This window comes from Mixophyes fleayi, chromosome 7, assembly GCF_038048845.1.
Source record: "Mixophyes fleayi isolate aMixFle1 chromosome 7, aMixFle1.hap1, whole genome shotgun sequence".
Lineage (NCBI taxonomy): Eukaryota > Metazoa > Chordata > Amphibia > Anura > Limnodynastidae > Mixophyes > Mixophyes fleayi.
In genome coordinates this window covers 120,121,329-120,146,429 of record NC_134408.1, presented here as the reverse complement: position 1 = coordinate 120,146,429, position 25,101 = coordinate 120,121,329, and the positions used below count along the sequence as shown (strand labels likewise).

Sequence of the window (25,101 nt, the reverse complement as noted above, 5' to 3'; positions counted from 1 at the left end):
CTGTATTACCCAGTATTGTTTTATTACTGTGTTTGTTCCCAATTGTTAAGCGCTACGTAATATGCTGGCGCTATATAAATAAATGTTGATGATGATAAAAAAATATTTTCCATATGATATTCAGCTCTGTGTAAAAATTGTATATGATAGTACTACAGTTCAATGCCAATCTAGTTTTATTCTGTATCTGTACAATATGAAAACTTTCCCTATACTGTACAATCCTGCTTTCTACTCGCTCCATTTAATTACTCAACACAGAGTTTCGATGCTTGATCTGTGGCTGACCTTAGAGATGCAAATGACCTTGAATCAGATGTACAGTGTGATGACCAAAAGGATTATAGCTACTTCTAGAGGGGGAATGTTGGCTCTATGTCATTAATGTCTGCATAGCAAATATTTACTCTATATGCATAGAATAGGGAAAAGGCACCGTATGCTAAACCTTTATTTACAATTAACTTTTTCATAAAACAGCTCTTTGCTACTTATTTATATCGATCAATAGACTAAAGTACTAAATACAATAATCAAAACTTTGTCATGTCTGCTACTTTTTAGACTCTATGCTGTTTTCAGTGTCACTTGATATGATATTCATTATTAAGGGAAAAATTAAGATAAGGGGAATGATAAAAATGGGCATTTTTACGTTTGCTGTCCCACAGTATGCTACCTACCTAAACTTGCTTCCTGAGAACAATGTATTTTATGTCACCTGCCAATAATTCCATCCCACTAGATAGCACTCATTACGTGGGCAACCATAGATCCTTGTCTGTGTGTGATTTATTTCATAGCTCCCAACATTTCCCGTTTTCATATTCAGATGTTACCTTTTATGGCTAGAGAAGAGTGTTGGTTGCATTCCAAGACTTACCTAATAAGATGCAAACGTGCTTCTAACATATATTCCTTTCCCACCATCAACATTCCTCAGGCTTTCAGCTGGTGATACATTCATTAATGCAGGTTTTATTGCATATCTAGATATATATCAGAGACGTGATTTTATTTGTCAAGAGTCACTGGGCCCAATTCAATTCGGCCGCGTTACTCAAGGAATATTACCGTTAATATGGTAAAAGTGTGCGGTATTACCATTCGTACGCTAAAGGTTTGCAGTATTACCGTTAGTACTCTAATTTTAATGCTAATTTTTGCTCGCACCTCTCGGGCCGCGAGTAAAAATCGGTGTTAAAGGTAATCGTACTAACACCGCATTAATCCTAGATTAACGTGGCCCAATTGAATCTGCCCCACTGAGTGCAATGCGCTAAATTGCTATCCAGCAGGGCAAAGGTTGTACTGTGACGTCATGCACCTACTGTTTGTTCAAATATACACATTTTTATGTATAAGGGCATGAATTTGTGCAGCCGCATAGCAGTATCTGCGGCATGCGTTGTTTGCCCAATGGGATGGATCAGGAGTGTTCCTTGCAGAGTAAGCGCATACGTATAATACTTATTATTATCATAGATTTATCCTAGATTATACTTTTATTATAAGTATGCAACAACATCATACCTTCCAGCAGTAACATTTTTTAAAGGGCATGGTTGCGCTAGACAGAACATGGCATGTCTTATTCAAAGCGTGTCTCGTCCCTATACTTTTAGTAGGAAGCATTTTGCACTGTTGTGGGAAAACTCATCTCGAATGTTATAAAAGAAAAATTCAAACACAGGAAAATGACACATGCAATAAAAGCTGTCCCAATACCCACTCATTCTCGAGATTAATTTAGGCTAAACCAAGCAGCATTATGGGTAACAAAAAAACAAAACCCTGCTAATGGTGCAGATGGCTTTTGTGGTTTTCAAAGGCTGTGAAGAGGGCATGTACCGTAAAAGGAATATGCAAAATGTTTGGTGGACAATAAGGCGCACTTGTACACAGAAAATACATCACGGGTCCGCACTTTTTTGCATCTTGTAAATGTGATTTATTGCCTGTGGTATACCTCACAAAGATTTCCTAATGTCTGGATGATTTACTGGCATACTAATTCAACGTTTAATCAAAAAAATGATACAAATGATTTCCGCAAAGTAAGCCATTTATCAGGAGTTACCTTGGACAGTGCATGGTTGACAGATTTCCTCAATTCCTATGCCGCTAATTATTACTTTATTTTCCATTTTACTGGTGAATGTTATTTCACACAGGTCTTCTATCGCTTTGTACAATAATGCAGCATGTAAACTTGAGTTGCAAGTTATTTATTTTTTGACTGTAGCAACCACTGCTGCTTCCCCTCGTCTCTGGTATGCAAAAAAAAAAAAAAATGATCCAGCTTCCTATTCAAAATCAGTTTGCATGCAAAACTGTGCTTAGCTTAGATGCTGCTATTTGAATTTACATGACTTGAACACAGTGGTTTTAGGGCTATTTAAATGAGATACATTGGAGAGACTTAAGCTTGTGTAAATGTTCTGATCCTGTAAACTCTTCACGTTTTGCTTTGGTTTAACATGTTACAACAAATTTGTCAAGAGTCCTAGATTTTCTAGAATAATCTCTACTTTTTAAAGATCGGGGAGGTAAATGTATGAAAGATCGGTTTCTGCATGTCGCCGGAAATCAGCGACTTTACAAGGGAAAATTAAAGCGGCGATGGCTTTTAAAGTCAAACTTTCCTTTAAAAGCTATCACAGCCAGGGCCATCTTTTCCATTGGGCACGATGGGCAGCTGCCCGGGGGCCCCACGGGCAAGGGGGCCCCATAGGCACAGCTCTTAATGAGAATAAATAATCCTGCAAAAGAAAAAAACCTGCAAAAAAAACCTACAAGGGTCACTGAGCAAGTACATCTATCTATCTCTATCTCTATATATCTATATCTGTATCTGTATACATCTATATCTAGGGGCCCCGATGCACTGCTTTGCCCGGGGGCCCATAATGTTGTTAAGATGGCCCTGATCACAGCCCTGCAAAGTCGCAGATTTTCGTCGACTTGCAGAAACCGATCTTTCATACATTTACCCCCAGGAGTTCTCGTCCTTAGCAATGCTCCTGACAAATTGCACTATATTACTTATCATATATATTATGATATTACATATCATATATTTTAAATGTATTTATTTATTTTCTCTAAACACACCTTTGAGATCGCCTTTGTTTCCATGTGCCACCCTCTGTACAAAGTGGGTTGACTCTGGGCAATGCAACTCTTCAATTATACTAATTTAAAACTTATTTGGTACAATGACAGGCACCGATTCCCCCCCCCCCCCCTTTCCTTTGTCCATAGTTGCCTACTGTCCCTAATTTCTAGTCCTAGGTTTTAAAGATATTTAAATGTTCATCTTTGTTAGTATTGTTATATTGGTTGCAGTATTCAGTACATTTTCTTTTTCTCCAGCCTGTGTAAATTAAATTCATATACATTGAAGAGGGTAATGCAAGTACAGGCCCATTGCATCTGCCAACCAGAGCAAAGAATTGCTTCTTTTCAGAGTGCATCATCTTAAATTATTTTTCAGAATTCTATTTATTAAAAAGTGGCGATAGTGCTGGTTTTCTATCACTACTTATGACAGCGATGGTAAATCATGTTGATATGAGGTTTTCTAAGACAATCTACTCTGCTGCCCGACGATAATGGCTGGCAATGGCAAGAGTAGTCTTACCACATTGCTTGGCGGTTTGCCGGATCACGTATGCACAGTGGAACGGGAAGTCCTGACCTGAGCTGGCACTTCTACTAGTTAAAAAAAAAAAGTTAAAAACAATACTCCACCGCCAGATTTCATATAGAGGTGCGTTTCACACAAGAATATTTCTGTGTCCGTTTGACAGGATCCTCATATCACTAATGTGCTGCTGGAGACCCTGCTTCTTCCACTATCTAACCCTCTGCCTCAACTTCCTGATTGTCATCATTCCTCTCCCCACTTCATGTCAGTGACCCTAAATCAAAGCGGGTTGTCATAATTCAGGAAAAGAAGAATTAAAAATACAATGTTATGATATGATATAACTTGACAAAATAATTACTTATTTTAATTCAAGAGGAGACTGCATTCAAAGGACTCTTTAGACTACCAAATGACTAGACAAATCTAATTATTTCTAATCCTGTAATAACCAGATAATTGTGTATGGTAGCTTGAAGATAATATTATAATATTTTAAGAAATTACTAGTTCATATTTCTATATTTTGGATCTGAGTGCAAGAGAAGGAAGTTTAATTTATATTTATTTAAATGCGGTTGTCTGTAACAATAGAATGGCCACATTGGCTTAACAATCCAACAGGTGGTTAAAGGAAGTGACTGCAACATATCGTGGTCTATTTAATAAAATGTTCCGATAAGGCTGATTCTCTAACTCAACTTATTGTGGCAATAGAAGACTACTTATCGCCACAATCTATCATTAAATTCCTGCCAAGGTATTGTAGCGGTACACAGCTGCCTTGGTGATGCTTGCCGCTGGCTGGGGCTGCTGCCAACCATAGCACTGCCTTCACCAGATGTGAACCGTTGATCACACGCTTCCACCTGGGATAAGGCGTTTGCTCTATAATAAATCGACCAAGTGGAAATGTTGCCTATAGCAACCAGTCACATTCTAGCTGTCATTTTCTAGAATTTACTAAATAAATGATAACTATAATCTGATTGGTTACTGCAGGCAACATCTCCACTTTTTCAAACCAGCAGTTTAGTAAATATACCCCCTGGTGTAGAATGGAACCAAAATTAGAATCTGCTTGAATGATATCTGAGCTCAAACAGCAAGTAACCATTTGGAGCCATCTGTCATTACTAGCAATGATCCATACATATTGTTATGTCCGTATGTATCGTTTGCAATAAAGATTCTCCGATACGATCACTGTGATTCCAAAGACCATAGGTTTTATTCGCAATAGTATAGCAAGACTTGGTATGCATGGGCTTGTTAGCACTAACAAAATCTTCTATGAGAACACTCTGGTTTCCAAAGCCAAAGGTGAACAATTTATACACAGTACAGTTGTAAAAAGCACAGTTACAGTATTAAGGTCTTCATTCATAGGTCGAAGAGTGTTGACCTCCAAAGAACTTGATGTGGCATTGGTGGATTCCTCTGGTCATTGTTTCTTAAGATTGCCAGGTGTCCGTCTTCAGATTCCCGCCTATAGACCTGTATAAACTGTTTTTTTTATGATCCCTGTGTACTGGTTAGTTGGTGTATGAAAAACTGATATTATTTGTAACTAGCGTTCGCAAGGTGCCAACGCTACATAAATAACACCGGAAACATTCTCATGCGATTGTGAACAGAATGAGACCAAACTCGAAATTAATATGTTGGAAACATTAAATAGCTTTTTCACCACATTAGAATTTATATTAACTAAAATACATAGATTTAACTTATTTGCATGTTGTTTGCTAAAATAATTATTTAATTGTGTACTAATCGCATTGCAACCAATATTAGTGTACAGAAAATATTGACTACCACTTTCATCCAATTATTAATCTTCAACAATGTAAAGACCACATTTTAGAACTGTGTTTTCCTTTCCCATGATTGCTAGTTTTCAGGATTGGAGCCAGGGCTGTCCCTGGCACTTGTCCTTGGAAATATCCCTATTTTTAACATTGGCAAAATGCACAATAAAATTAATATTTTTCTGCATGTCAGATGCCGTTGTTTCAATCTGTTCTTACTCTATAGACCTTATAAGGTAAGATTTATTGTGTACTTCATATTAAACAACAAGTATGTTATAATTAAGTTCTGTAAACATGCCATGATGGGAATTCTAGAGCACCAATGTCCACCCACGTACTATGTGAAGACCTTAGATTCATCCACTTAGCAGCAAAGTGTCCCTGAAAATGATTTCACATCGACAACTATACTTTCCAGGGCAGAAACACTATTAGAATTACTAATATATGTATCTGGTTAATGTAAAATAAGGGAATTTAGCAAATGAATGAATACTTTTCTAAACCTTGTAGCATAAAAGACTAGCAAAAAGATCAATAATTGTTCATTGCTGTCCAGTTGTTTAATATTATGTAGAGCCAGAGATATGGGAACTGGATTAGGACTGAATGATTGACAGTCTGATATGGTTTTTCATGTTACAGACTGTGCCTTCTTTCCTCCAATCACTATTTTTCTGCAAATATATTCTTTGCTTGTCTCGGCTTGATTAATAAATTGTATGAGCTAAAGCGTTATATTGTCAATGCAGAGTAAAGAGCTGCACAGAATCCTATCAAAGCTGAAATTCCACGAAAAAGGAAAAAAGCAAACAAAACCCATTCACTCCACATACAGTTGAAACATGTCACCTGAATGTCATGTTATTAAATAATTCATAGGGGGGGGGGAATCAATTGGCCACGTTACATCTCGAAAGTAACGCGGCCTGAGCACTATTACCGTTACTATGGTAATAGTGCACATTTTTACACTTGGTACAGTAACTTTTAACGCTGAGTTTTGCTTGCGGCTCGGGACCCGGGAGCAGAAATCCAGGTAATAGTGCGCAATTGAATTCCCCCCATAGTGTGTGTTTTTAATGTGGACTTTTCACCTACTCATAGTGAAAACTATTTTAAAGCATTTGTTTTTAAATAAAGAAGATGGTAGCGATTCGTACAGTTTACCCCCCTACCCCTGCATCATTTACCTAAAACACCCAAAACACCCGCAATTGAGTATGGCTATTGTGCCCTTTTTTTTTTTTCTTTATTGAAGCTCCAGGTGCGTGCTCCAATCACCCAGTGCCGTGCAAAAACAGTGCTGGGGGCTTGGGACTTTAGACCCTTCCCAAAAAGGAAAGGGCCCCGTTGCTCCCTATCCCCCGAAGCCAAAAGGCTTCTTTGGAGGACAAAGATTCTACGGACACCCCTTCGCCGAAGCTAGTGGGTGCCCCTTTCCATCCCTGACCCTCAGAGCCATAAGGCCCCTTAGAGAGCAAGGGTCTTCAAGACTGCCTCTGCCGCAAGGCTTGGGCAGTCCCCTTTACCCCGAAGTTGGCCGAAGCTTCCCTCTGGGGACTGGCTCTTCAACTCTCCCCATAAGGAGAGAGTCTCAGACAACTGAGGGAGAGGGGTTCCCCTTAGGGTCAAACCCAAACCCAAAAACATGCAAACGAAAATCAACCAAAAATGAAATCCATGCAAAAAAAGTGCTGTGCTGTAGATAAGTGCCATATGTTTAATAAATAAAAAGTAAAAGTGCCCATAAGCCCCAGCCTAATGGCCGGAGGGTGTAAAATTAATTGGGGTGTAAAATTAAGTGTAAAATTATGGGCTGATTTTAGAATTGGCCAGCCCTTCCATTAGACGAATCTAGGTGGTTGCCTAGGACGCCAAGTGTTAGGGGGGGGGGGTCCTAAAACACTAAATGAGTGTCAAAAAAGTTTGTGTCGTTGCTGCCACATTTGCACACAGGGACAAAGCACATGTGCAAAAACCCTTACTGTGAGGGTATATATGGCCAGGGTGAACCAACAAAATTTGAGTTTGATGAAGCATATAATGTAGGTTTGGGATAACAGACTCTGGGGCCTATTTATTATTGATTTTTTTCATAAAATTTAAGATATGTGCACATTTATTAAAAGTGCATCGCTGCAAATCTCTTAGATATCTGCTGCTTTGCATTTTTTTTCTAAATCCAGAGCAGTCCCCATAGATGTCTGTGCGGACTGCTATATGCTGAGCCAGTACAAGATGTGGTTGGCTTCGCCATCTGTGGCATGATGACACAGTTCAGAAATTGTGTCCTATGTCCATGTATTGATGCCTATGGAGGTGGCCATTTTCATGGAGACCAAGATTTAATCAAAGACTGACAGGTAAGACAACATGACTTGAGTAATGCAGACAGAAATGTAAAAGACACTTCAGTTTCTAGAGATTCATTCGCTGCTTTTCTTTAAGGCATAGTTGCCTACTTCCGGGAGACTCCCGCATTTCTGGGAGAGCAGGGCAACCTCCTGGTTCTCGCCCTCGCAAAAGATGGGGGACGGAGCTTAATGACGCAAATATTGTCACCTTAGCCCCAAAATTATGCAATTCTTCAAGCCGCACGCCCATCTCCCCCGGAATCTCCCTGAAGCCAACGAGGAAAAGTTAGCAAGTATGTACTCTATACCACAAGTTCTGAAAATGCAATTACACACACAAAATGCAATTTTCAGGTCTGCTCTATGGAGACAGCATCGCGGTAGAGTGATCTTCGAATCTTACTGCTCTCTCCTCCAGTTACTAGCACAAAGGTGGCCACTTTGTGATTGTGACCATAGAAGAGATAGGAGACGGGACTTTGCAGGAACAGCAGTTTTTCGTACTGCTGTTCCTGTTGAAGTTTTTTAATAAATATCTTATCTTTGCGATGAGGATTGAAATACATAGCGTATAAAATGCGGTGGGTAATAAATAGGGGCCTCTGTGTGACATTTCTACACATTACTGCATGACAACCATGTAACATGCATCCTCTTTATGCAGAATTATTCTAACGCAGTCTTGATAGGTTGGGAAAGGAGTTCTGTGCAGGAACATTGTTTTCTTATAGATATGTTTTTACATTTTATAATTGCATTTATGGGCATACATAAAATATATATTTTTTCTTCTCAGATAGCTGCCTGCTTTAGGAAAAGGGGTCTTAAGGGAATAATTAAAGATATTAATAGGCAGAGACTTATCCAGAAGAATGTTATTTACAGTTAACATTTTTTGTGGCACAGAGAAATGCAAGATACAATACTCAGATGGGGTTTTCCACTAGATACATTAATTTATTTACTTAATTCCTTTCCTTCCTAATAATAGTCGTTGTATTTAGCAGGGTCCTGGCACTTGCATATAGCTGGGAGCTTTGCATATTGTCACTGCCAGGTTCTCGCGGTAGGAGCACAGAGCGTGATAAGCAGGGGGCTCGGCTATATGATATTGCTGGAACCCTGTTAAATACAGTGAATAAGGAGGGACCCCTACCATAATATTAGTATTGGGAAGAAATGGAATATATTGGAAAATCCATTTAATGGGTCTCCCATACGTGGCCATAATTTGTTTATAATGGTAAAATGCATGTTTGTGTCAAGGTGGCTTCTACAGGGAGACATGTATGCAGGCATGCCGACTACACAAAATGGGCCTTGTCTAGAAAGGGCAAACCAGCCAGTGCAAAATCCTATGTGGCATTGCCATGCGCCTTGATTGGGGCAAGTGTGCATAGATTTTGGTCCAAGAGCAAGATAGCGTTGGCAATGGGCAATGTTAGGAGCTGGGTGGAGTGTTGGGTACGGAGTAGGCGCCTAGTTTTATGGGACAATACAAAAATGAGATTTAATTTTGCAAAGCAAGATTTAAAATTGGATAAAGGGAGAGAGGAACACACAGCCAAAAATATAAGGACTTTATATTTACAACAACTCTGAGCTGGTGGAGATTAGTGCTTCAAAAATCGCAGCAAATTGCGGGTGATAACCCGCGATTTTAGTCCCCAAGTTGCCAGATTAACATTACTCCCCATGACAGCGTGGGAAAATCCCTTAGACTATAAATAGACCTCGCGGCTGTGCTAAACTCATTGCGTATCAGAGCTTGCACAGTGTAGAAGCTGTTCCTACGTCATCTGCCTTTTTATTTTATTTTTTAACCAAGCATGTTCCGGGTTGGATTACAAATATGGGGGCCATCCTGGCCTGAAGAACAGAAGACTGCAACTAACAAGGGGGCCGTTCTGGCCAAGAAGAACAGAAGATATTTACAAGCAGGGACTTATGGAATTACAAATTCTTTTGCACATTTCAAGCAGGGACATTTGGAATTACAAATTTTGGGACATGGTTTACAAGCATTTTTGGATTACAAACTGCTGACAAAAGAAGAAGAAATCTGATTGGTAAGTATATTGGGGTTTTCTTATTTTTAATAAATATATGTGGCATGAATGAGGGTGTTTAGTGTATTTATTGGAGGTTTTATTATTTTTATTAAAATGTTGTGGTTTGAAGCAGGGAGTTGTGGCTTATTTAACATTTTGTTTTGTGGTACTACAGGTCTCGGCCAGCCGTGGGTGTCAGGGCATGTTGGCACTTGTGGTTTTCCAAGTACCAGCATGTCCTGGCTGATATGGGTATGCTGGTGCTTGTAGTTATACAGGCATCAGCATGCCCAGACTGTTTTTAGGGCACCTTGGCATGGTTGGGACTTGTAGTTCCACAAAACAATATGGCCTCCGTTTGTTTTTTTTTTACATAATTTTCACCGTTATTACCCTACTATCCACCGCCCACGGGGGTAGGAAGAGCCTTAGGCTTTCAGCACTGGGCTGGTTATTCCTAGAGGGGGGGGGGCGCTCTTTTTTTTCTCGGAGGACCCCACTCCATAGGGAATCCAGCCCAGCGCTGAACAGCCTGGGGTTGGCTGTCATTATGGTATTATGCCGTGTTTCCATCTGCTATAGTGCCACCCACCCCAAGCTGGTTCGCCTAGTGCTGGTTGCATGAAAATCGGGGGGAACCCACGCCAGTTTTATCCCCCGATTTTTAACGCAACCAGCAGTAGGCTGGCAGCACTAAGATTAATAGTGGTTTTTGAACATTTAACTATTTTTACATTTTTGACAGCTGCTGGGACCTGCGGCTGCATAGGCAGGGCAGTGTAACAGTGATGTGTTTACGCCTCACACTGCCAGGATGCAGCGTGTTGTATTTAGCGATTTTTAAAGCAAACTCAGGAGAGTTGGCTTAATCGCAGCTTCGTTCATTTGAGATTTGTATTGCTAGAGTGGCAAACGGTCGGGACTTTGATCTCTATAGATTTTGGAAATAGCGATTTTGGCAGAAACACATCAAATCTCAATTTAATACATCTGCGAGATGAAACACCTGCGAGAAAATCGCTGGATTTTCAAAATCGGAGCTTGATACATTTACCCCTGGGTGTTATTCTACATTTTTAATGGAATGGATTTTGCACTTTGGTGGTAAAGTGGTTTTCTATGTGCACATTGCCCAGAATAAAGTAATATTGAAACAGACACGTGTCACATGTAATAAAGGTAGTTCTGATGTCCCCTCAGTCATGATTTATTTGAGCCATAATTAGGTTAAACTGGGCAGTATTTTAGGAGATAAACGTAAAGTTCTAGTGATTCTAAAGTGGTAGGAGTCTGTTTTGCACAGTGTTCTCTTCAGATTTGTTTGCCTGTCCACACATCTAAGTGAACTTCTAGTCTTCCCTGAGTGCATAGCGGGCTTACACCTCTGCTGGGTGGACCTTCTAGTGGCATCAATACAAAACCAGGGCGTTTTGTGCTGTGGCGCCTACAGGAAATGACAGACGAACACGAGTTCTTACCATCTGTCCACCTAACATTTGTACCGACTCCTCAGCATAACTCCTCACTCCGTTTTGGTTTAAGGTAAAGACCATAACAATTATTTGGGTGAAACCATACAGAGTGGAAGGAAGGGGATGTCCAAGGTGATGGGCAGAAGTAGAGACCCTGAACTCTACCCCTATTTCCAAAACCTTGATTATTGCCCAGGTGCCGGGCTGCAGATATTTAAGGCAGGGCAAACTCCTGCCCAAATATCTTACCCATTTATGGGTGAGGGTCCCACCAGGAGAAGGACAAAACCGAACAGAGATATTCAGCGTGTAGTACTGTCTCCTCTTGATGGTCATCTGCATCTTCCATAAATGATGTCTAGGTAAAGGGACGACACAACAGCCCTTCCACAGAGCTATTTACTGTGTTGGTATGTACCACCCACTCTAGTGGTAACTACAATGACAGAAGTGCAACAGCAGTGCTCTGGTCCTCTTTAATTTCTAGCACTAGGTGTAGTGTTCCACCCTTTCTACAATCCCCACAGCTCCAATAAGTCAATCTGCAGAAGACAGACAACACAATACAATATCAGATGCCAAAAGCCTACCTTTTAATGTTGGCCTGACTATGAGGTCAAAGACACAATAAAGTTTTTCTCACAGGTCTATAAAAGACCACCACAAAATGGCTACTGGGGATTAAGCGGGCAAATGGGACCAGACGGGACGCAGTCACACAGTTACAGGGCTACCTCCTACTAATGCCATGGCTAGTGCCAAAATTTGTGTTCCAAGCTTAATTATACAATGTGCCCCAGATAAATGAACAGAGTCCTACAATATTCTAACTGGTTCCATAGGCCTTGTGCCCACTACTGCTGCACAGACCTAGTGCTTAAAATGTGCCATGGGCCTTATGTCCAACATAGGTGACTGTGAATATGGGACCAGAGCATGAGAACCATACTTACCTGCTCCGCGCAGGAGACAGACCTTCTTTCCACCATATTTGTCTTCTCAAGTCCATCCAGCCAGCAGCGCCTCTTCTTCTATTCGGCACTTCACTTAAATGAAGAAACTCTGTTTTCTTCAATCTGCCCCGGCTTCCTTCTGTTGCTTGCAGAGGGCTCATCTTCCGGCATCTTTCTTCTTCTATGTTCGCGCTCTTGCATCTTTTCTTATGCATTCTCTTCTCCTCAGGCAGCCATCTTCTTTCTTCATCTTCTTTTACTGGTCTGATCAGACCAGTGCAGGTGGTGGGGCTTAATGATGCAGTAAGTCGCAATTAGTTCACCAGGGTGCCAAATTTAAATGACTTGAGGTGAGCCCTGATTGGCTGAAGGTGAATCTGAGCGGGTAGGGTACATAATTTCGACAGTGTAAATGTCGGCACTTAACCTGCCAACATTTGCATTGTGTAGACAAGTGGACAATATCGTCAGTGTGACTGACAACACTGGGAATGTCACCAATCACACCGACGACATTGTCCACCTCTCTACACAATGCAAATGTCCGCAGGTTAAGTGTCGACATTTACACTGTCGGAATAATGACCGTCACCGATCTGAACAGATTGACTGTCCCCAATGCTGGGTAGCGCAGTCGGTAGGGAGCACTTACTTGTGCTTGATCGTTGGTTGGGTGAGTGACATCCTCTTCTACATCTTCATGGGCTTCGCCATTCTACAGTGCTGCGCATCCAGTGCGTATCGCCAATAAGGTCTAGCTGTAGCAGCCATTTTGTGCTCTGATTTACTTTTGTTGATAAATCTCTTTCTTAGAAACTATTGCCATCACTGAACTACAAACGCTGTGCCTTAGTAATGTCTCTAAGGTGTGGAGATTAGATCTGCTTTATCATAGTGAATATCGGTTCAGGGCACAAAATGGAGGCTACCAATCTATGAAGGTGATGGATGCATTTAAAACTAATCTTTTAAGCCGTATTTAATAAAACAGTACAGACTGCTTATACGTTGTCTTTTCAAGTTAACACTACTGGAAGTGAATATAAATGTTCCGCTTTTTCTACTATTTCTGCCGTGCTGTTAAGTAAGTCTTTCTAAATTGTGTATTCTGCAGTTTGAAGAAAGTCTAAATAAAGCGATTAGGAAAAGAAAAATGAACTTTATTGGCTCAGGGCCTTAAATCTTGCTCTGTAGTCAGTTTTGTGCTCATTCCTTCTGTATTTCCAGATAAGGCAGTCAGGACTAAAAGCTGTTTGCAGTCACACTGCTAAGGGACGACTATTGCACTGAATGCTGATGTGTTTGATCAATGAAAATTAAATCGCTTCACTGTACTCTTTGTACACGACCACTGGAAATTGTGGGTAAACTAAGAAATACCAAAATACAAACAAATATATTTCAGACGCTGTTATTTCTCTTTGAACTGCTAACTGTATCAGTAGAGAAATTTTGGGCAACAATCAGTGTGTGCAAGAATTAGCATCTTATCACAAAATGAAAAACGTGTTAACCATCATCTACAAATAGCATAAAATGGGGATGCACAACACATTTTGCAAATGGGCATTTCTCTTCTTAGCCCATATATAGGTGCCAGCACACATTTTCCCCAGGAAACGGGGATGTCGCTATTTTTGGCGGGTTGGGCACAATCTGATGACGTTGAATCTGTCAACAGTTGGACTGTTGACACCAAAATGACGACAGTGTAACTATTGACAGATTCAGTGTGTTGACATGGTTAAAATGGCGACGTTGTGCCTATCGACAGGTAGCAATGTTGACATTCAAACAGCGATGCCAGCGGCACAAATTAGTTAATACATTAAAAAAGAAAAAACAGCGTGTCCTCCCTAAACAGATTAACCCTAGTGCTGCTGGCACAATACAGTAAAATAATACAGAAATAGTAAAATAAACAAGCGGGACTCCCCCCCCCCCCCCCCCCCCCCAGGGGTACACAGCCCCATGAAAGCATGAGGGCTCTTCTCACACCCTTGAGCGGTGCGTGTGGGGTATTCAAAAATATATTTATAGTGAACGCACTATTTGGGGCACATGGTGCACTACAGGTCCCAGCAAGCCCAGGCTGTCAACAGTTTGGGCATATTTGTTCTTGTAGTACTACAAGCACCAGCATACCCATGACTGCAAGAGCATGCTGCCACTTGTGGAACCACAAACAGGGCAGATGTCCAAGTCCCTAATCCAAAGGGGGCCTCCAAGCTTCATTTTTATATCATTATTTATGAAAAGAAAAAATGTTATTTTGCTGTATACATGCCCACCCTGCATGTCGGTACCTCTGCATCCACGTCATGGGGTGTTGAGCACAGGACGCTATAGTTTGTGATGCATTGGCAGGTCTAATATGTTGGGTGAGGGATATATTTTCAGGCCCAACCCTGGGAGCCAGTTTACCTATAGGAAAAATAACTGGTCAGTCTTCCTTATACTATAAGTGCCACCGGAACCTGCCCTCCTATCTGTTTACGGAAATAAAGCTGAACTCTTAAACCAGAATTGTATTCCTTGTGGCCAATGTATTATAGTGCCTATTCCCAGCTAGGCAGGCAGACAATACAGCCTACCCTAAGGTTGGCCATAGACAAGGTGATTCTGTAGTGACCAGTGTACATTACTGCCCATTCCCTGTGGCCCCACCGAGTTACAAAACCACTAACTGTGGCTAGTAGCAGCTACTCTTCTCATTTGAACTCTGGCCTAGTGTTTTGCATTTGATACCTTTTTACATGAGTGATGTCATAATTGTTGGGAGTAATTAACAGAAGACTCTACCAAGTGCAATCAGTACTTTTTAATTTATCAAAACTCCTCCTTCAAAGATCTGTTTTAATTGCATTACTGAAAATGACACTTAAGTGTATGTGTTATGGGAATGGCAGTGCAATTGAGTCCCTCTATCTACCTACATCTATCTACATAGGAAGATAATACTACACTGACACAGGAATACTAAGGAGCAGGTAGGATTAGTACATTACTATCCAGTGATCCTCCTTGCTTGCAGTTAGTCCTAAAACTAGAGATGCCTCGAACTGGGGGGATCCGAGTAGGCTCGCGAGCCAGCTTGGTATCTCCGTGCGTCCTGAATCGAGTCAAAACGTCATAGTAGTGTTGTCTGATCTCACGGGTTTTGGATTCCATAAGTACCTCCCTCCCCAGGAGATCCAGCGCCATTGCTCACACAGAAACAGGGGTAGCAGTGTTCTTGTCACTCTCCAGTCTCCAATGCCATTGCTTAGTATCATTGCTCACACAGAAACAGGAGGGGTAGCAGTGTTCTTGTCACTTGACAAAAATTGCCTGGAAATGATTGAAAATTAATGTTATTGAGGTTAATAATAATGTAGGGATAAAAAAGATCCAAATTATGTGATTTTAGCAAAAAAGAAATCAGGATCCAAAACATGCGAGAACGGTTTTGCCAAAACACAGGGGTCAGTGAACATCTCTACTTAAAACTGAATTTTCCCTTGTGGGTGGAATATCCCAAGTAAACCTCTGTTCTCAAATGTAACTTATTTGCGGTCTGGAATTCAGTCTATCTGAGGTGTCTCCTCAATGTCCTACTCTGACCTCCTGCACAGGTTGTGAGCAGATCAGCCACAAGCATGCACAGGGACTCCCTGGATAGCCTGTTTGTTGCTAGGTCAGTAGGAACATCACCTGACTCGCATCACTCCTGCCAACCAAGGGGTAGATTTATCACACCTTCTAAAAAGGAAAAGTGGATGAGTTGCCCATAGCAACCAATCGTATTGTAGCTATCATGTATCTAGTACATTCTAGAAACTGCTAGCTAGAGTCTGATTGGTTGCTATGGACGACTTTTCCACTTTTCTTTTTAGAAGGTTTGTTACATCTACCCCCAGGTCTTTTTGTGTTGTCCACCAACAACATGTTGGCAGCAGGAGTGCTCGGAGCAGGGGCAGATGAGTGCAGTATGTCGGGGACTGGAGAGCCTAAACGGTGGGCCAGGTAAGTAACCTTTGGCACTGGTGAATATTCCATCCCAAAATTTAATTTTCAATACAGTCTGTATGTTTAAGACTTAATTGCAGCTTAAACTGAAAAAAATATAATAGTTTAAATCATCACTTACAAATGCAGGATGCAATTTGCCATTCAATCTTGTCACCACAGAACTCTTCAATTATTAAAATGTATTAACATGACATTTGCCTATTAGTGACAAGCATTTATGCTGTGAATATTAACTGTAATATATTTTGTTAAAGAATCTGAATTCTAATGATATCTGGTTTTAGTCTCCTGTTATCAAAGTGAGAAAAAGGCCTATAAATTAAAACATTTATATTAATACTCCATGCAAATTGCACCTATTCATACATAGGAAATGTTATATTAGTAATGTATATAGATTAAATTTACAGTTTTGGGCTGAGAGTGGGTGGTTCTCTGCAGTGTATACTAAGGGCAAAGGATATGATAATAGACATGCTTTGTTTTCTACTATAGAATTGTTTTCCATACCTTACAACATTTAAAAGAACAAGATAAACTCTGACTTTGATTTGTCCAAAAACCAATATGACCAAGCCCACATTTTCTCATAGCCACTGCACCCCCCATTGTGACATGGTCACGTCCACTGTCTGAATTTTTGGGTCTGCTAATCAAGGACTCTTGGGTGGTATGCTTTAGTGGGTCTCCAATGCCATCTGAATAACATGACCAATCACAAGCAGCCAAAAATAAATAAATACAAATGCATATGACTGACAGTTACCTCCCCTCAGACCACAGATGTTGCCGAATTATTATTCATTTGAAATTACATTTCATTTTTTACTATTTACAGCATCTAGTTCAAATCGCAAACTGATATATTTTCAATAGGAAACCATACAGTTAGCCATAGCATTGTTAGGAAAACTTACTGTTAACATTCCGCATGAGGAAATGGCCATGCATGGGCTATGTAACATATATTTTGACACTTCTCCATCTCTGTATTTTATAGATCAATAAACCTCATTTACCAGCCACTTTCTGTCTATGGGCCAATCAACAATTACATTGTATCTAAAGTAACAAATCATTTTCACTGTTGCCACAGTTAGTAAATTAATGTACTGGGACATCGTATAAATTTATTTAAAAACATTTTGGTTTCCAAAATTTTAAAATGTACTAAATTTGTATTTTTGTTTGCTATTTTTTTTTGTTACAGGTTTTATCTGGTGATGGATTTAAAGATAGAGATTAACGCACAGAGAGAGAGCTATATTGCATACAAAGTTTGATATGGTTTTGCTGGTACTTTAGTACAATCAGTATCTACATTTGAAGATGAGTTCGGAAGAGAAGGGTATATCGCCAGCTCACAAAATATCAACGCCAACGCACAAAAGTGCCTCTTCTTCTTCATCTTCCCAGAGGGACAGTAGGCAGGTAAGATATATCTATATATATTTACTAACTGCTGCTACTCGGTCAGATGACCGACTTTGTTTTTGTACCCCCTCATGACTGAGGGGTATATTTACTAAACTGTGTGTTTGAAAAAGTGAAGATGTTGCCTATAGCAACCAATCAGATTCTAGTTATTTATTTAGTACATTCTACAAAATGACAGCTAGAATCTGATTGGTTGCTATAGGCAATATCTCCAATTTTTCAAACCCGCAGTTTAGTAAATTTACCCCTGAGTGTTACTTCATGTGTTGGTTTTCATGTATGTCTGAGGAGGTGCTGCGTGCACCACCAAACATGGAAATTCAAAGGTGTTGTTAGGGAGGGTGGTCTACTGCTTCTAAGGTGCTAGGTACACCCCTATCTGGTGTAATCATGTCCTCAATGCAGCGAGTCCATGCCCCCTTTGTGTGTGCTCCAACGAGAAACCAATGTTGGGTTGTACGCATTGGGTTGGTTTGTGTTTTTTTCAGGACAAATTTATTTTAAATGCATTGTGTGGGAGGAAAAAAACTAAATTTACAAAAATAAGTACTTTCTTTTAATTCTTCAAATAGTTAATGTGACCCAGTTACTGCAGCATGAGAAATGTGCCCCATTGTTGATTATAGGGATACCAAACATGTGTATGGTATGAAAAAGCTACAGGGCCTAGAAAGAAACTTCAGATTTTTGTGTATATAGATATAGATATAGATATACAGGGCGATTCAAAAGTCGCAGTACACCCTTTTATTTCAAAAACTCTACAGGAATTGGGCCGATTGGCCGATTTCAAGATGGCGCCCATGTTTGGTACATACCGTAAAAGATAGACCACGTCACCCATACCTTACTGGAGTATTCAGGTTTCCCTGTAGAGTTTTTGAAATAAACGGGTGTACTGCGACTTTTGAATCACCCTGTATATAGATTTGCAAGAGCAGAGAAATAATGCACCAGGTACAATGCAGACCAAACATCCAGAGCATAACGTTTAATTCGGACAGTCGCGATTTGAGTGCTCATTCCCGCCATCCTGATCAGGACAGCTTTGTCCCGCAAGGGGAAAGGAAGGTTGATAGGTATTGTCTTGACTGCTGCTCGGAGCAGTGGTGAATGGGTAGAGCAGGGGTGAATGGTGCCCATGGCTATGAATGGATGTTTAGAGGAGGCAGGAGAAGAGTATGGGGCAGTCTAGCATTTCAAATGCACTAGACACACCTCCATGGGTGTGGTCACACCTCCATTGGTCACGTCCACTATCCCAGCAGAAGACGAGGCAGGGTTGGGAGGTATGCTCAGTCTCTGCCTTTTAGATTAGGACTTTATGTAATATATCCCTGGCTGCAGCAACTTTAACACCTAGCATAAGCAGATGCTGTGAGCTGCAGCCTAGAGGTAAGTGATTGTGTGGACCAATAGTAAACTGTAGGTCACTCTCCCCTGCTCACAATATGATTGGGTTGGAGTGTCATCTTCCCGCTACCTATTAGCCACCGCGGGCCCTTAGGCCTGCGTCCGCTGACTTTGTACCTGCCCCAGGTTGCAGGGATACGAGATACACAGCCAGCCTCCTCCCGTTCTCCCAGATGATCTAAATAGAATTTCTGCCTTGCCTCTTCTAAAGACTTGGCAGGGAGTTTCAAATATTCAATGCAATTGGCCATGTCTGATGACATCCTCAAGTGAAGCTGCACCTATCACAATCAATTGCCCTTCCTTGTCAGCAGAGATCAGCACATAGGCTGCCTGGGGGACATAGGAAAGTCCCTGCGCTAGAACTGTCCCTGCTTACTGCACTTGGCGTGGGTGTAGCAATAGGGTTTACGCAGCTACGGGACCAGCAATGATCTCGCCCCTCTCTGATGACACCACTCTGCTCTCAAAATTATCTTGGCATAGCAAAAGTATATTTTTACTAATATTAATTTTATTTTTTAGATTATAAAACGTTAACCATATTTTGCTGGCTGCCAAGAAAATGTCCAGTTGGTTGTTAATACTGATATTAATAAAAATACATTTCTTGGGGTAGGCACAAGTCTGCAAATATTAATTAATAAGGGACACTTGCAGTGTGGGAGCAGGGACGTGTGGTGGCTGTCAGTGACAGATTGTATAGTTTGACACAAGATAAAGACCGTATGAATCATGTGGATAGTGTAACAGACAGGAGGAGAAGTGAAATAAGACCCAGTTACTTACAGCTTCAGAAATTGTTTAATTAGACCTTATTTATGCAGCATATTGGATCTCTAAGGCAAAATGGCTTCGTTTTATATCTGGACAACTAGATGGTCCACCCATCACGCCTAAACTGCATGCATACACTCTGGTCACTGGAGACACCCTCGCAAATTACAAGTGCACTAAGGTTTGCAAAGAGGAGGACTGTGCAAGAATAAGCGTCATAACCAAATCCAACCTCCTACTGCTATAGAACCACCACCTTTCATTAAAGTAAAGGTTTTATTTTTTTTTCTCCTAAAGTACTGCTCACTTTAGCCTAATTTGTGGCTTAAGTTAATCATGAGAAAGAAGGGACATGTCTTTTTGAAGATTGTTTTTTTTTTTAAATTGGGCTTAAGTGGAACTTACATAATGTGTCTACTTAAAAATATAGGATGAGACCAGATATCTACCAGCTCGGAGCTGGGACTGCGTTTTGCAGATAGATAATGGTTCTGCTCTCTTCTGCCAAACAAGGAATGCCCTTAAAAGCATACCCTCTCCACAGCTTTATCTTATTCCAAAACTCTTGCTCTACAATATGAAATCTTGTTCTTGCACTGCTCTGTACATTAGCAAGGAACGCTCCCAGGGCCCGTGAAACCCCTCTGGTACTAGTGTTGTGTGGCCCCTTACTTGGGATCCATGTTGTGATGTGGTACCGCTCGCTGTTGCCCTCCTATTCTGCTAAGGCATGGATGGGGCATCTACGACCAGATAGTCCTCAGAATACACAGATGTTTAAACACAATGAACAGGGTTTCCCTGCTATAGTGCCACCAGTCCAGGCTGGCAAAGCTTGGGCTCGTGGCACTATAGCCTGGGCTGGTGGCCGACTTGGCTATTACAAGCCTAGGTTGGCAGCACGTTATTTATTTATTTTTTTGTACATGTAGTTTCATTTTTTTTTTTTTTTTTTCTGTATTGCATTGCCATTTTAAATCTACTGTTTTTATGTCGATTTTGACTGCCAACTTTAAAACCTGTAAACATTTTACATGTCTACCTTTTAACTGTGTTGACCTAATGCCGATATTCTGAACGCCTACCTTTCAACTGTGTCAACATTATGAATGTCGACCATATGGTGTGGACTTTGAAAAGGGTTGGGCATGCAATCTTAACAGTGAACATGTCATTCACAGAGTCATTCCATCAATAAATTGCAATTTGAAAGTAATTTTTAGGAATTTGAAAGCTTTAACTGGATTAATACATCCGCTCTCTGAGGTACATGGTGTCAGAAGCATCTTATCCTCAATGAAATTATACAAAGAGCTGCAGTGTTTGGTTTACTAGTCATTAACATGCAATAAACAACTTACAACCAAAGGCTGGGTTGTTGTATCATAAACACATTTGTGGAGGAGAAAAAACCTCAGGAATGGTATATACCATTCAGTGGTCAGGAACATTTGCTTAGCTGTCAATCAGCATGCATACCACCCAACTGTCCTGATTTGGCTGGGACACTCCGATTCGTTGGTTGGAAAAGTGATGGAGCTTAACCAAACTGGGTGGAGCTTTATTTTTCTTGCTCATTTGTGTGTGGCCTTTGGTTGAGCAGGAGCAAAGCTTACTTTGTCCTGATTTCATGATTCTAAATGGTGGGAGTTACGCAGTATGTGAGATAGAAAAGGAAAATGGGGCAAAGAAAACATGTTCGAAACTGGCCACACTCAGTTTCTTCTCTGGACAAATATTTCATCAGTCTAAGGGCAGATGCTGTATCTGACTCATGGGCTGGTACTATCTATTATACCCCCATTTTGGCTGGCCCCACAGCAGCTCTACTAACAAAGGAGCACAGCAAAAAAGGAGCAAATTTACAACTTTTCAAAAATTAAACTGTCCAGTATTAATGTGCTATATACACAGGCAGCAAACAAAATGCCCCCCCCCCCCCCCACTATGCATTTCAATATGGTTTGACGCAGTCATCAAGCACTCTTATGATGTATTGTGCATTATCATGCAGTTATAGGCCATGATGACATGACCTGCATCATAGTGCCTTTGTCCAAAGAATAAAGCATCTTTTTCATTTCCTACTTGTACTACCGCGATCCTTGATAATCAGGCTTATCTCTGCTTAGCATCATCATTTATTTATATAGCGCCACTGATTCTGCAGCGCTGCCTGTACAGAGAACTCACTCACACCAGTCCCTGCCCCATTTTAGCTTACAGTCTAAATTCCCTAACATACACACACAGACAGAGAGAGAGACAATTTTGATAACAGAATTAACCTACCAGTATGTTTTTGGAGTGTGGGAGGAAACCGGAGCACCCGGAGGAAACCCACGCAAACACGGGGAGAACATACAAACTCCACACAGATAAGGCCATGGTCGGGAATTGAACTCATGACCCCAGTGCTGTGAGGCAGAAGCGCTAACAACATAGCCACCGTGCATGGGGAGGCTACTGCCTGCGAGACCCAATATCGCTGCAATCATCGGCAGTGACTCCTTGAGGTATAGGGTGACGCCCTATTTCCGCCTCAAACACTATTTTTTTTTATTTGTCAGTGATGGGGCTTTTCACCCTATTATAAATTGAACCTTCGGAAAGAGACATTATTTAGACAGAATTAGTGATAGGTGTCATCAGGCATGTTACAGTCCATTGTGATGTCAGGGTTTTGAAATGTGAGACCTTGCTTCTGTTACCTTACCTTGCACTAGATATATCAAAGGTAATTGTTTCTTGGTTGTAATGGTTGACTGCACGTTAATAAACAACCTACTATAGCTTCCAATATGACCCATTTGTTCAGGTACACAATGGTGTGCTACTGATTTTGCAAGTACACATACCTTTTGTTATATATAAAAAAAAAAAAATTGAACGGAAGCTAAATGACTCTACAAAGCTTACAGTATTAGGATATAAAGTGTTAAGAAAAGGGTCAGAGCATTGCATAGTTCGCCCCATACATAGTGGATTTAACTTCCTGCAGAAAAAAAATGTCCTTTGATTTATTGTTGCACCAAACGGTTATATAACTGAAAACTGCTGCTTGATAATAGTGCTTACTTCGTGGAAGGTTACAGATCAGTGGAACTGCTGAGATCACGTAATTCTCACTGCAGATCTGTTGAATCATGTGGAGCCCTTTACTCAGCAGTAAATCAATAGTGTGAAGCAGCACAATTCTTTGGAATCCACTGTTAACCCCTCTAATGCTGCTAATGTTCAACATCACAACGATGAGCGCTTGTCATAAATATTTGCAGGCTGAGATGAAGCCAAGAGGACACACAATAGGAATAATATCCCAAATGTTTGCTATTAAAATGGTAAACCTCTGCTGTTATTTCAAACAGATATGTAATACTAAGCCACAGACGACCCTATAAGAGTATTGTATAGGGTGTGATGGGTGAGTCCAGTGCCGTCTCCCATAGATGAGCTTGGTAAGTTCTGCCCTTTAACTTTTCCACTGCTCAGTGATTGAATATCAGTAGATTAAGTGGTTAAAGGGAACTTGCAGATGCTTTACTGAAAATAAAAATATCTAAACATTAAACACTTTGGGGCACATTTATCATTAATCGGCAAAAGTGAGAAATAGTTATCAATCCTTATCGCAAGGATAAGGATTGAACTATTTCTCAAATTTATTAAAAAGGGAACACAGAAACAGCAGTTCCGAAAAACTGCTGTTTCTGTGATAGAAAAAAATCACACTTACCCCCCTCTTCGGATGCGCTGTCTCGGGATCTCCTCTTCTTCCTTCAATTGTGCATGTGCAGTGCACATGCGCACAAAGTCCCCACTCTGTAGTTGCAGAGAGAGCGCGCTGAGTGACAGGGAGGGATCATGTGATCCCTCCACACATGCGCTGTCCAGCTCTGCTCTTCGGAGCAGAGCTGACAGCAGTGGATTTCTTAAACTCTGATAATGTACGCCAGCTTCAGCTGGCGTACATTATCAAGACAAGTTCCCGAAAAAAAAATTTTTTCCGGGACTTGTTAGATTGCGGCCAGAGCAGTCACCATTCTGTTGAATGGTGACTGCTCGCAAAAACGATCAGGAGTGCAAAGCAGCAGATATCCATGATATCTGCTGCGATGCACCTTTAATAAATTTGCGGAGGGCACATCGGGACTTTAATTCCACGGTAAGTGCACAATAGTGCACTATCATGATTTGTTAAATATGCCCCATAGTTTATTGTATAAAGCCCTAATCCAACTCCTTCCACGTTTTTCTGAGAACAGTCCGAGCATCCGAGCACCATGGTCAGCACCATCTTTACGACAGGACTGTTGGGTGAATAAATATCCATTATGCAGCTGAGGTTCACGACGTTAAACGGTCACGCATATTACTATGTAATAGTGAGATGAACAAGCCCCCATTCTGCTCTGCCATCATGAGATCTCTGAACATGGTAGAGGAGAGCCAGCGAATTGGATCATAATGGATAAATAATATGAACAATTCTACAGTAATGCTCTTATACATTACTATAAAAAGAAGGTCCAGTTTAGAAAATCGGTGACCCTGCTTTGTACACCTTTACTGTCGCCTGCCCCCACATGTATTGACTAGAGGGTGTTGGTTCTTCAGGAATTTTCCCACTGCCTCCTCCTCCCCCGGGATACCTGAAGCAGGGAGTCTCCGTATCACACTGTACATTGGTCGTAGTTCCTGCAGAAATACGCAAAAGTGCAACTGAAAGGTGCAAAATGCATCTCAATAAAAGTGTAGCATACTTGCCAACTCTCTCGGAAAGTCTGGGAGACTACCGAAATTCGGGTCAGTCTCCCAGGCTCCCGCAAGAGCTGGCATTTCTCCCGCATCCCGGAATTCCCTTGTTAAAATGACGCGATTCTTCAGGGAGAATTGTGTCATTTTGGCCCCGCCCCCATGACAAAAAGGTAATTTTGCTTGTGGGCACCCCACCCCCTTCCGCCCAATAGTCACGCCCCTCTCCTGGACTTGCAAGTATGAAGTATAGTGATGAGATTGGGTTTCCCTCACCTCTGACCAGCTGTAGAATTCAAATCCTTTTGTTGGGAAAAGACAGTGCTGTTCCATGTAAAATGGGGAGCGCTGTCCTATACGTGCCTTCTCCTCTCCCACCAACTCATTTAAGTCATTAAATGTCACAAAATAA

The 25,101-nt window shown here is 41.0% G+C and overlaps 1 protein-coding gene across 2 annotated transcripts in view; it reads left to right on the top strand.

The window, feature by feature from the left end:
- The window catches only part of OSBPL6 (oxysterol binding protein like 6), a 180,748-nt gene that overhangs the window by 70,952 nt on the left and 84,695 nt on the right, over positions 1 to 25,101 (top strand). For both annotated transcript variants that reach the window (XM_075180551.1, XM_075180552.1), the window contains exon 3: positions 17,518 to 17,738. In XM_075180551.1, the coding sequence (XP_075036652.1) occupies positions 17,637 to 17,738 (102 nt within the window). In that variant the 5' untranslated portion in view covers positions 17,518 to 17,636. The remainder of the gene's footprint in view (positions 1 to 17,517; positions 17,739 to 25,101) is intronic.